Below are 12,837 nucleotides of genomic sequence, written 5' to 3' on the forward strand. Positions count from 1 at the left end.
GTCTTCTCAAGATTGGTATATATATATATATATCTTGAGAAAACATGAGTAAGATACATTGTTCGCTTTAGAAGGGCCGAACTAGAACTCAACATGAAGAAGCTTTCATCAGCTTCTTTCAACAGCCCATTCAAAAGATGAAGGTGATGGAACTTTCGAAGAATTAGTTTTTGTAAAGTACAGTGCTTTAACATTCGTTCACCTTGCGTGCGCTACGTTTTTAATAATACGCAATTAGTAACCGTGGACATGTTTCAATCGAATAATGCTTTTTATAATCTATATGTAAACGGTTGGAGAGCCTACAAGATTCTTGTTCTGTTTTCTACTGATAATCTTGATTATCACTTCCATCCCCGTGATAGTCGACCCCGACCATCGGCATTATCGCTGCGTATTTTTGCTGAATTCGGTGATTCTTCCAGACGTGTCGTCCGGCACTGGTCGCTGCTCGTCGGCGGCGGCCGCCCCTCCCCCTGCGGACAATTCGCCCACGGTGGTGGAGAGGCCCCCGGCGGTGGGGTCTAGCCAACAGCAGGCGGGCCAGGGCCCTGCGGGCCCGGCTGGTTCACCGCCTCCCTCCTCCTCTGGCCTGGGCACGGCCAAGGCCCAACTGCTCCCATCCCAGTCTACCCCGGGTGTTGGTACCCAACCCACGCCCAACAACAACCATGCCCAACAGCAACAACAACAACAACAACAACAACAGCAGCAGCAGCAGCAGCAGCAGCAGCAGCAGCAACAACAACAGCAACAACAACAGCTCGATGACGTCACTTCCGCCAAGGTGCTTTAATATGTCATTTTTATCATGTCATTATTCTTACGAACTATTTCGATTCTCCTTATCTTCAACTGCGAACGTAAATGAACAAAGGCTTTTAAGTGATGTTTTTAAAGCGATTCGATAGTCATTGGCGTTACGTATAAAATTATTATTATTACTATTACCCATGTCTATGTAGCAGAACATTGAGATTCACACAGACTCAGGTGATGCTTCTATGTCTCTGCAAAGATACATTGATGCTTTATATATAAACATTGAAAGGCGTCGGGTAGATTTCATAAAAAAAAGTTAGCTACTTAGAGGTGACGACGAAGCAGGGTAGTGATAGCTAAAGCAAAATTTGACCCTAAGTCAAAATTTTTTTTAACTAGATGCTTTGTTAAGCTTAATTATAATAAGTCGAAAATCAAGAAAAACATTGAAAAATGGTTGCAGTCAACTTGAAAAAGGTTTGTTATAAAATACTTCGCTGTTGACATACTTTTAATCCTGAACTTCGAAAGTATAGTCATTTACTACAACCAATTGACATCTATTTTACGTGTGTTCTTTGAACATACAAATCATGCCGATTTTTCTGTCGTGCATCCAGGATGAAGTGAAAGTCGAGCGTCCGAGTGAGGAGGTGGCTTGTGCACCCACAGCGGTTGGAGGCCACAGTGGTAACGCTTCCACCGACGTGGCGGCCGCTAAGGTAGCAAAGCCTGGCGATCCTGTGAATGTTAATACGCCCCCCAAAAAGAAACACCCACGCTGTGCCGTATGTAACAAGAAGACCGGTCTTGCATCATCTTACACCTGCAGGTGAGTCGAACTCGATATGTTCCGAACAATCAACAATTAATCTTCGCCCTTGAGCTTGTATATACGGAGATCCGGTGAGCTTAATAGGCTTGTTGCCTTTGTTGGAAAATAAAGAAGTTTAAATAGTTAAACTTCTTTTTTATTTTAAAAAAGTTCATTGAAACTTCTCTCAATTGGGATGAGGCTTTGTAATATAGAATTTCTTCCATGTTCAATAACCAACATGGAACATCTGCATAATCGAATGCTGTTATTTCCGTGGCGTCTATTCAGGTGCGGAGGCAATTTCTGCGCAACGCACCGTTATGCCGAAGCTCACGAGTGCGGTCACGACTACAAAACTGAAGGGCGGCAATTACTGGAGAAGAGCAATCCACTAATCCAGGCGGCGAAGTTGCAGAAAATTTGAGAAGCAGGCTGGAACGTCTTATTAATGCTACTAATAAAAATAATAGTGCTCAACTTTGGTAGCAGTCAGAGCATCAACCAATCACAATAACAGTACCAGCGGCAGTGAACCGCGTGCGGACCAATAGCCGGATGACAGAACTATTAACAGCAATTGTGCACCGAAGAGTGTGGACGAAGAAGCAGATCATAAACTTAATAAAAGAAACGTAGCTGTAAACACTCCGCACATTTAGGACCGCGCGCACGCAACCTACATGTCCGTAAAGACCCTCATCATCAACAACAACAACAACAACAACAACAACAACGACGTTAACCACATCAAATATCAGCAGCGACAATTACGTAGCTCCGTCGACAACAGTAGCAGACGGACTTCTTCGCTCGTCCTCAACGTCCTCGTCTGCTGTGCAAGTTCTTCGCCGGCGCCTCGGCAACAACCTCATCATTTAAGTCCGAAGTGGTTGCAAGGAGTCGAACCGCCAATAAACTTGAATGTGCTTTTACTGATTACCAATTCTACCCCATATATACGGTCCGGCCTTGTGGACTTTGGGCTAAAATGCAGAAGTAAGCGGTATCCCACACCAGTCTCTTCGATGACCGCTGGAATATGTCAAACGGAAGGTTTACCCTACAAGTGGACGGCCTTTTTCGAACGTCGATTTCCCCACGCTCGTATACTGGGCTAGAAAAGAAATGAAAAAAGCTCATGCTAATCACAATGCAATGATGGTGGATCTCTACGTAGATGGCGGAATTCTTTTGGTTGGCGTCTCGTCAAATCCTGTGGGTTCTTCCAGGAAAGAGTGCAATACGAATAGATGCGAACAAATGTAGAAAAAAATGAATGGATTGCTACATGAATAGTTTTGAGACGATCACTGCTGCTTGGGAGCAGTCAGGCAACCGATTATACTGATGCCGCTGTTGGACGCTTCAGCACTGTCTAGCGGAGGTAAACAAATGGCTAGAATTGCGGCGGAGTGTCGATGTGAGGATATCACGAATAAGCAACTGTTGCAAAACGAATTTGTTGGGACAAGTGCGTGTCATAGGCCGCACCGGCAACAATAGCAGACGGAAAGAGTAAACGCAGCCAGAATCCAGGGCGGGAACCTTATAACTGCAACTGCATGCTGCAATTGTTCACTTGACAAATGCAGGGAAAAATTCTTATTATTACCACGAAAGCAAAATGATAAACTCGTCTCACGCGTCTCGATCGTGTGAATAAATTAAGCGGTTTTATTTACTGATGATAGTAGGGCATGCATGGCACCATTGTGCGTCCATATTCTCCTCTTAGTCGTTTGGAACAGCAGTGCCCGTACGGATGTGTGCACATGCCATTTGTATATTCAGTTGTACTACTGTTTCGTGCATCGCACCACACCGCGGAACGTTTTGTGAAATAACTAATCGTTGTTAGTCTCCTTCAATCGGTGACCGCACGCAGTAGTTTTATAATGGCTATCATTTCAATGTGAACTTCGGCACCGCGGGAGGACAATAATTCTGAAAATTAATAGCCAAACATGGCACTCGTTTGTTCGCCTGACGGGCCTAACTAGCTTATCATCTATGGACCAGTTGGCTAAACAGTTTTATTTGAAAATTAGGTGAGTTCATTCGCGATCGGCTGCACTATACTTTTACGTCTGCTACAGCTGCCAGTGCCGTTGCTGTTCGCTGGTGATTGTGATGTGATCATTTTTACTAGTTAATTATTATTAAGTCGGGAACTAAACATAATTTGAATTGGAGAGGGATCAGAAGGTGATGCTGGTTTTCTGATTCGAAAACGCATTAAAATGTTCTAGTGGCTTAACTTTATTAGTTATATGCTTGACGGCGGGTATGTGTGATTGTTAGGAGTCACGGAACGCCAAGAACTGCATCGCCGTGAGTAGCGCCGTGCTATAAAACAAAACAGAGGGTATAGTAGAAATAGCTATGTGGGCAATATTAAAAAAATATAGAGCGGTATTAAATAATAGACTTCTTTACCTATTGTAAAGCCGTGGATATTATTAAGACGATAACGGTAGTATTGATGAATACTTTGATGGCGCTGATTATTATTCCTACTATTCGGTCACTATGGCAAACGATATATATAGACACATATGATAAATGATCATCTTTATGGGAAAAAAAGCTTGTGTCAACTATCATCAACGGTAGCAGCAGCAGCAGCAACAACAACAACAACAACAACAATAACATGTGTGTGTGTGTGTGTGTGTGTGGAGGGGGGGGGGGGATAGGAAATGACAAAAATCAGCTCTGCCGAAAACCGAAAACGCAACGTGTTTTCGACTACGGTTTGATTCTTTCTTTAAGTCTAAGTAATTACAGCCACTAGAAAAGAAGAATCATATATTAATAATTATGCTAATATTCACTTGATTTGTATGTGTTGAAAAATTGGAGAATGGCAACATGGCAAAAGGTGAAGAAAACAAGTGATAATTTATTCATCGAATGCTCTTCGCTTGTACGGATAACAACAATAGATGTGAGACAGAACAACATATTATTGAACATTCGTGTATTATTATCATCATTGCAATTTGATTATATTAAATATTGTTGTTACAATTATTATTATGATGACGCATATAATAATTGGTAAAATAATGTATTTCTATATGCAGTATGATGGGTATCAAATGGGGACTAGGTGAAAGGACATACAATGGGTAAATTGCGCCTGAATACGGTAGCGACGCAAATGGTAAACGCGCGTCGAATAGGATTTGATAATTTATCTTTTTCCTTAGCTATTTGATGTGTGCTACACGATGATGATTACGAGGATACGACGAAGATATGTATGTGTGTGATGTAATTAAAGGATGAAGATGAAATAATGGGGACAAAGAAGTGGTACATCGTAACCAGCGAATACATATGGTGTAATAATAATGATGATGATGATGATGATGATGACTGTAATAATAATAATAACAACAACTGCAGTATTGATGTCACGGATCATTATGGTAGTTAAGTCAGCAGTTATTTAGTTGATAATGATACATGACAATGCAGATCGGGTGTGACGAGAAAAAGCAGCGTAGGTTAGGTTAGGTTAGGTTTCCACGGTCAGGTTGGTTAGGTCAAGCATAGAATACAAAGTGGTTGTCGGGTGTTTGTACAAAGGGGCGGTAGAAGGATATAGGAAAGAAAGCTTCTTGAGCTAGTACGTGTGTGCTTGCGCGTATGTATCGTTGCGTATATATCTAACTGTATTGTCGGCGGAAAGCGAAGGGTCGAAAGAACAACATGATTTCGTGACGCGTCTACGTGCGTGTCCATGCACACGTGGTACGAGACGAAAGATATCGACCCGCGGTTGCAAAGAGTGATACTGAATGGCACCGAAAGAGGAATGGTAGTCAACAAAGACAATAAACTCGATCGGTAGGGACGACTTTCGCACTGCGTACGGTAGAAGCGGACTAGCCGCCATAGAGTGTATGCGACCTTCTTACAAGGAAGTTGAGATACTGGTCTCATGGTGGACAGTGATGCTGTTGATTGCTAGTCGGTGGCTTTAACCGCATATGTCACTGCGCATAGACAAAAAAACAACAGCAGTATAAAAAAGATAGATTATAAACAGAATAGCGTGAAAAAGACGGAAAACACGCTTTCTAAAGGGTGCGATAGCAATCGGCGACGTTCGTACAAGAACGGAGTTGAACGAGGCCAGAAATACGTATAAGTGCGTATTATTCGAGTACATAATTTAACGAAACGGTGTCACTATGTGATCGTTTGGCTCTGGATGTGTAATAATTAGGAAGAAGCAAAAGTGATGACACCATAAATTGTTAGTGGTATGGAGCCGGAAAAAAATGCGAGAGAGAACATCGATAGATAACATCTTCTGATGAAAATGAGTATATATACATATATATATATATATACATACATGCGACCCATATAGTAGTGTTGCTTCGGCGATGGTAAATGGCTCCTTATATATATATATATATATATATATATATATAAGTAGGGAGGGTTTAGTGGAACACTTGGGGCTGCCTATTTCGTCCTTTGACACTCCGGGCCCCTTCATAGTGTCTCATTTTAACCAACCGGGGCTGTTAATGGACGTCCAGATGGCGAATGCCGTTGCCGAGACAAAAGTAGCACATTTATCGAGTCAGCTAAATGAATATGAATCAGGTAGATCTATATAACAAAAAAGTATGGCCGAAAACGAAATAACCTTGAAAGAGACTAACTGGGAAAAGTAAATGCAAGAGCAGCCGCACCGCCAACAATAAAAAACAACTATGAAGTCCTGAGTCTAACTAAGGTTTTGTGGAATAACGCCGAAGTCTTGATTGGCATTAAGTAGATGAGCTAGTAAGCGACATAAAGATTATGCTAATGTCAATCAGACCCGATATCAGCGCTAACGAAGATCTAGGAGAACCCACACGTCTACTCTGCACAATGTTGAACTACAATAGCCAACTGTAATAGCAACAGCAAAATAACTCATGGTCTTTATTAATTGACGAGGTCACCTTAATATGCATGCATTGTTGTCGGTAGACATTTTGTGGCTTAGGCTGCTCGGCTTTAAAAAATAGGGCGAAAAGGCCCACATGTGATTGGGGCGCGTGTGCAGTTGAGGTCTGGATTTTTCAAGAGATGATACTTGTACAATAATTACATGTATTTAATGCATAAATTGGACAAAATGAGCGTTGATGCGATATGCGGCAATTTTCATTTACGTACTTGCTTAATGGTAACAATATAACCGAATGAAGGGGTACAAAACACGGGTCAATGCAGTTCTCGAAATATGGAATGCATAAAGATTACATAGTGAGAGATCCTCAGCGTTTTAGGCGCAGGTGAAGGCAAAGCTTCTCGGATTGGCGCAATAGTTGATATCCCGGAACGAATGTGTAGGGTACAAGCTTGCACCATGAGGACTCCCTTCGTAACTGAGGGAGCGGCTGTTTCTTAAGGGAAACTCTGGCAGGGCTGTTTCAGTGCACACTAGAAACGAATACGTGAAACAACTTCTGATTGAAAAAGGCTAGAGAATATTCCTTCTCCTTTATACGGCTGTGCCCAGGTTTCAGAAGCTGACATGCAGCGGATTCTAGCGCTACGAATAAATGAAAAGCAATAGTTGTATCGCGGCGAATGCACCGTTCAATTGAACAGATCCAGTGGGTTCCGTGAAACAGGTATCATGGGCGAGGCACGATGTGTGTATGAGTATGCTTGAATGACGTCATAACCATCCTATGGTCGATGATGAATTCAGAACGTAACAGGTAAACTACACGAAAAGCAATTTGGTTTCCACTCCAGGAATCGATATGCTATGGAATGATAATATTAACAATAGGATACGGTCGAGCAGATTAGCAATTGCGCCAAGTGTGAATTTTTAAAGTAATAGGACTGCATGGAGAGTTTGTTCCGTAATGTTGCTCTACGTTTTAGTGATCGAGTGGCTGAGCTGGCTTTGTCTTTTCTGTCTGCTATTCCTTGACAACGACTTTAATTAATACCGATGATAAAACAGTTTGCGGGCTTGTTGACCGATGCCTTTATTATTAATTGTAATCGAGCTACTACTAAATGACACAAGCTCGATTTTTATTGGATTTTTTATAGCTCCAGTTAGTGTCAAACTCCACTTGACAATCCTAGTGGTTCCATAAGGTGCGTCATGATGAAGTATGCAACCTGAGGGAGGTTAGTGCGGCTACCAGCAAAACCGCTCAGATATTCAAGGCAGGAACAGTTACGAGAAGTATGCAGGAATCCGGGATAATTGTGACTCTTGACCGAAGGTCGCGAATAAATTTTTATGGATTGGTTCGAACTGCACGCGTCACGAGGGCTCTCGAGACAGATTGCGACTATTGGTTTGTATGTCTCCGGTGTTAGGAAAAACGCAAGCTGCGCTTTGTTAACATCTGTAGACACTTTCTACGCGGCCAGAGTAACAACAAAAACCTGTTGTCTTTCCTTTAGAGTTCTTTAATCCAGTGAGACCTTAGCTGTCAGTGGCTACTGATACTTGTTTTTTTGCCACAGTTTGCTACCTTCGTACATTGGGTCTCTGTGCGTCCTAGTCCGTTGGTTCTGTTTAGGGCGGATAGCGCTGCTTGAGGCTGATTGAACAACAATAAATATGCGGGTCAGGGCCCGTTTGCGATAGAAAATACGAGGCCATAATTATTTAGAATGTCGTCCTACGTATGTCCTTAGGACGCATAGGACGCCAGCTACAGACGGCGAGCGTTCAGAAGTGCGCTGTGTATCTTTCTGCTGCTTCTCTGCGTTTTTGCCAAGAACTTCACCTATGATCCGAAGGGAGAACTTCGATAGAGATAATTGCACGTTCATACCTGTCTATTTATCAGTTCGTATGTCTAGGTTAATCAGCCTGTCAGCGTTATCTGCGAACAGCATAGTAACGTAATTAATGAGAATCGCGGTGGTAATGTTCTCGTGAGTTGAAATAATGCTAAAATTACTACTACTACTACTACTACCATTCTTGCTATTTGGTGATGATAAATAATGATTACGTTTGAGATAAAAAGCACGCTGTGAAAACAGAAAACATGCAAATACAAGGTGCGACAGAAAAATTAAGAGGCTGGTGACAAACTTCGAAGCCTTGATCGGTATGGACTAAGACGAGACAAAAAGAATGGGAAGAGATGTAACGCTTACGAACGAAAGGATTGCTCGAGTCCTGCTGCTAGTATATATATATATATATATAGTTGAGCTGCTTTAGTGGATTCCTAAGAAACAAACATAGGAAGAGTAGTCCGATGCGTGTGCGCATTACGAGGACAGCAGAGATGCGTGGGTGAAGAAGCAATGAGAAGTTATCAAAATTGTTGTTCGGTAAATTGAACTGAAATAACCGATATCGTGGCTTGATTATTGGTCTCCTTGTCTTCGGCCGCCTTATAGGGGGAGGAAAATATACGAAATCCCATATGGGCGTTATGGTTTTAGGACTAGTAGGTCATTTGACGTTGAAACTGATATGAATAAAAGATAGAATGAGAATATAAATACAGGTACTGATATCGATAGCTACGGCTATGGCCAACATCACTGCGTAATGAATTGCGAGCAAATAAAATATTGACAATTTCAAGGTTGATGAAAGTTGAACCGGTTTGATGAACACAAACGATGTGACGACGACGACGACGACGGCGACGGCGACGGCGGCAACACTGAAGTGAGGCAAAACTAGGGAGCAGTGAATGACAGTGGGTTGATAAAAGACATGAAAAAGATCGTAACCGAAAAGGATTCGAATTATCAATGACCGACGCGATAACTATTATAACTGCTGTTTGTGTAAAGATGATGAAAATCGATAATGCTGATACTGCAGGTAACAATGAAGAAGAAACAGATGGTGATTATGTTGATGATGACACAGATATAATAATAATAACAAAAGAATGACGATGATAATAGGGAATAATCACAGCAACAAACGACGCCAAACTCTTGAAGGAAAGATAAAGATCAGAAAGGCGATCGAGAATAAAGAAAAAAGGTGAACGTAAAAGCATACCCCATGAAGTACCCAAATTCAATCGCATTAAATAAATTTCTAATAATAAAGCAACAAGTATTATTATTTGTTTTTTATTGTCGGAGATTCGTTTGATTTGATAAAATTAAATTAAGGTAGTTCACAGTAATTTCCTGATAAGTGCTTTTGTCTATCAATTAAAACGTTCAATAACTGCCTATCCTGATATACTACTTAACGGCGGAACTGGGTGTAAAATTCAAAATATTTATATATTGTCTTATCTAAAAATCAACAGAAGATTTAGCTAATAAATATACCACATGTTAGCCTAATTTATAGTAATGTAAAATATTTCCCGTTTCTTCTTTTAGGTATTTGTTGGTACTAGATTACTGTAAATGCTTGAATGAGAGCTTTTGGACACATAGCCGATTTTCAATACACGTATTGGCACCCGTTGGCATTCTAACGATTCAGTAGAATAGGAAGCATTTATTGTACAAGGTTGTATGTGCCGTCATCTCTGTGGACTCTTATATCACTTGCTAGAATCTTTAATGAAGTACCTTGATACATAAAATTTAAGATAGAGTGATTGCTATGCCTCATCAGCTCGTCAGCAATTCGTTTAAATAGACAGGCCCGTATTTGTTAGTTTATGCGTTCAAGGTCCAATCCGCTCCATTTGTGTTGGATTTTCAAATAGTTTAATCTTTCCGCGTATCGTTAAGATTTGCGTTGGTTCGGTCCTAAAGTATAATGTAGTTTTTAAGAAAAATTTTATGTGTGATAGGTATCTGCAGGCTTTATTCGTCTAAAGCACCATATTGTAATCTATCAATTACTAAATAAGCCTCAACATATAGTCCTGAAAAGGCCAGCTGTTACTTCAAGGTGGAAAAGCTTCCCAATACATTTCGTCGTGTTAGGTAGCTCCCAATAGTCTAGCCAGATCATCGCTAGTTTTTTAAGAACGGTTCGAGTAATACTTGTTAGACACGGACCCGACATTACCAAGACAATGTCTCTTTAACGTAGGCTAACTGTGAGGACCTGTCCTGACGGTTGGACTTTACCGAGCTTATTATTTAGCAAACCCCAACTCCTCTGTTAGTTTTCACTTCGTGCCAACCCCGATCGGCTTTTCATAGTACTACTATAGAGAGCTGGTGAGCAAATAACATCTGGCCACATGGGCTAGGTTTATCACAGGAGTTTGATCGCTTCAGGTGTTCAATAAGTCTGGCCTATTTTCTAAAGCAGCGCTCTCTGTAATTGATATTTCAAGCCAGACATACTCTAGCCAATTCTTTCCTTTAAATAGGCTTTTGGTAAGTTTGCTACCACGTTCCTTTTGTCAAATCGGCTTGCAGATGTAAATTATGGTAGCTTAGGCCTACTTCTGCATGTTACATACTGTTATGCAGCTACGTCTGTTCTTATTATCCAGGGCACAATATTGCATTTCCGCATGCTTCACCTCGTCATACCTGTTAAGAATACGCATTGCCATGATCTTGTTAATTCAGAAGCAAAGTCAGAAAAAGCATTAATTTCTTCCTGGCCAGTCTGCCCAGGCCTTTGTCTCCCATGAGTGCTTCAGGGCTATGTTGCAGGATCAAAGCCAATTCTCCTCCATGCAATTAAGCTTCTTTTTCAGCTTGTTTGAGCGTTCCATCTTTTCTGCATTTTGCCAATTTAAGGGCCTACGGAGGGATGCTTGTAAGAATTAGCCCTGTATAGGTACTCACCGTCTTGTAGACATGGATAATACGAAGCGCCAATACTTGCTCAGTTTTGTAGAGCAGCTTCCTTGAGTATACGCTTGCTATTGTAGTAGTGGCGTACTAAATGTGCCCCAAAAAAAGTGATTGCTTTAGCTGTCAACGCAAAGTGGCGTCTCGGTTTTTCCTTAGGGCCAAGGACTTTCTGTATAATCCTCGCTAGCTTCGCTACGACTTCGAAATCATCTCTAATCATACGGTTCAATTGCGATTGACAGTATTCGTGGCCAACTTGCAGGTGATCAAAACATAATACAAGTCTTTACCTCTTTTAAACTATCTTCGGTAGTCCTTCCTCTGAGTAAACAAGTGTATTTACGCTTCGTAAGATCGTACAACTATAGTCTAAGAGAGAAGAATTCTCTTTAGTTCCAATCATCTGTTTGCGCAATATAACCGTTCTCAGTGGTTGTTATAATAGAATTTTCAGTATACATCCTTGAAGTGGAGACTGTATAACAAATGTAACCTTTATTAGCTATTCTTGTACACCTTAAGTGAGTCCAACAACTGACCAGCGCACTGATCTGTGAGAAGTAATAATAACTAATAACGACTCGGTTTTACTTGTTCAGCCAGGCACGTTGCCTGTATGAACTTGATAATGTGTCTTCCAACAACTTGTTGGCAATTAGCATCGACTGTATTGATAAATATATAGTGAAATGCGAGGTATAAAATGTTTGTCATAAGTCGATCATTTTTCAAGTTATGCGTATTACTGCTGGATAAATCAATCGTGAAACCCTTTAATATCTGCTGTTCACCTATCAAAAACTTCGAGTAATAGATTTCGGACTAGATTATCCTATCGCAACGCTTGCAACCTGAGGTCTTAAATATGCAATTTTTATTTTCTTCTTAAATTAATACGATCCGCCAGCCAACGAGATTAAAGATAGAAGCTACGTTTTTTTAACACTGCCTTCTGTGTTTGTCGTTATTGATGCCTGAGAAACTGAGAAACGCGTTGTTTGACTGGGGGGTATGGGGTAACGCTTGAGCAAGGGTTATTTATTACATTTTGCTGTAGGGTGAAGTCCAGACAAATTTTACGTATTCAGACAAAAGAACATATTCAGTTTACATGATCAAAGATTGTTACTACTTATTATATTGCCAATGTCCATTGTCGTAAGGGGCTGCCGAGAAGAGCAGTGTGGTGTCGTACGGAAAATGCACCACTCTAAGCAGTGCTCAGTCACACGACACAATGTGAAGATTTCGACTTCAAAGGAAACAGGGCTAAACCCATTAAGAGACAATTTTTACAAACACACGTAATGTATCGATTAGGTTTTTTTTTTATTAATATAGAATTTCTGACATACATCTTTAAGAAAGCTCCTCTGAATGACTTGTTGGGTCCCATAGTTGCAATTTCATGCTCCATCGTGTCTGATCTACTTCTATAAAGATTGCAGAGATGCAAAAAATCGCAAGCTTCGTCTAGTTTTTCAACAACTACTTTTTAATAATAG

The 12,837-nt window shown here is 40.9% G+C and overlaps 1 protein-coding gene across 6 annotated transcripts in view; it reads left to right on the forward strand.

Annotated features, from left to right (window-relative positions):
* LOC111263505 (uncharacterized) overlaps window positions 1-9,668 on the forward strand; it is a 57,355-nt gene extending 47,687 nt beyond the window's left edge. For all 6 annotated transcript variants that reach the window (XM_022838627.2, XM_022838630.1, XM_022838629.2 and 3 more), the window contains 3 exons: window positions 426-787; window positions 1,383-1,594; window positions 1,868-9,668. In XM_022838627.2, coding sequence (XP_022694362.1) covers window positions 426-787; window positions 1,383-1,594; window positions 1,868-2,003 — 710 coding nt within the window. In that variant the 3' untranslated portion in view covers window positions 2,004-9,668. The remainder of the gene's footprint in view (window positions 1-425; window positions 788-1,382; window positions 1,595-1,867) is intronic.
* Window positions 9,669-12,837: the final 3,169 nt, after the last annotated feature.

Source organism: Varroa jacobsoni, unplaced genomic scaffold, assembly GCF_002532875.2.
Source record: "Varroa jacobsoni isolate VJ856 unplaced genomic scaffold, vjacob_1.0 scaffold_772, whole genome shotgun sequence".
In the NCBI taxonomy this organism is placed as follows: domain Eukaryota; kingdom Metazoa; phylum Arthropoda; class Arachnida; order Mesostigmata; family Varroidae; genus Varroa; species Varroa jacobsoni.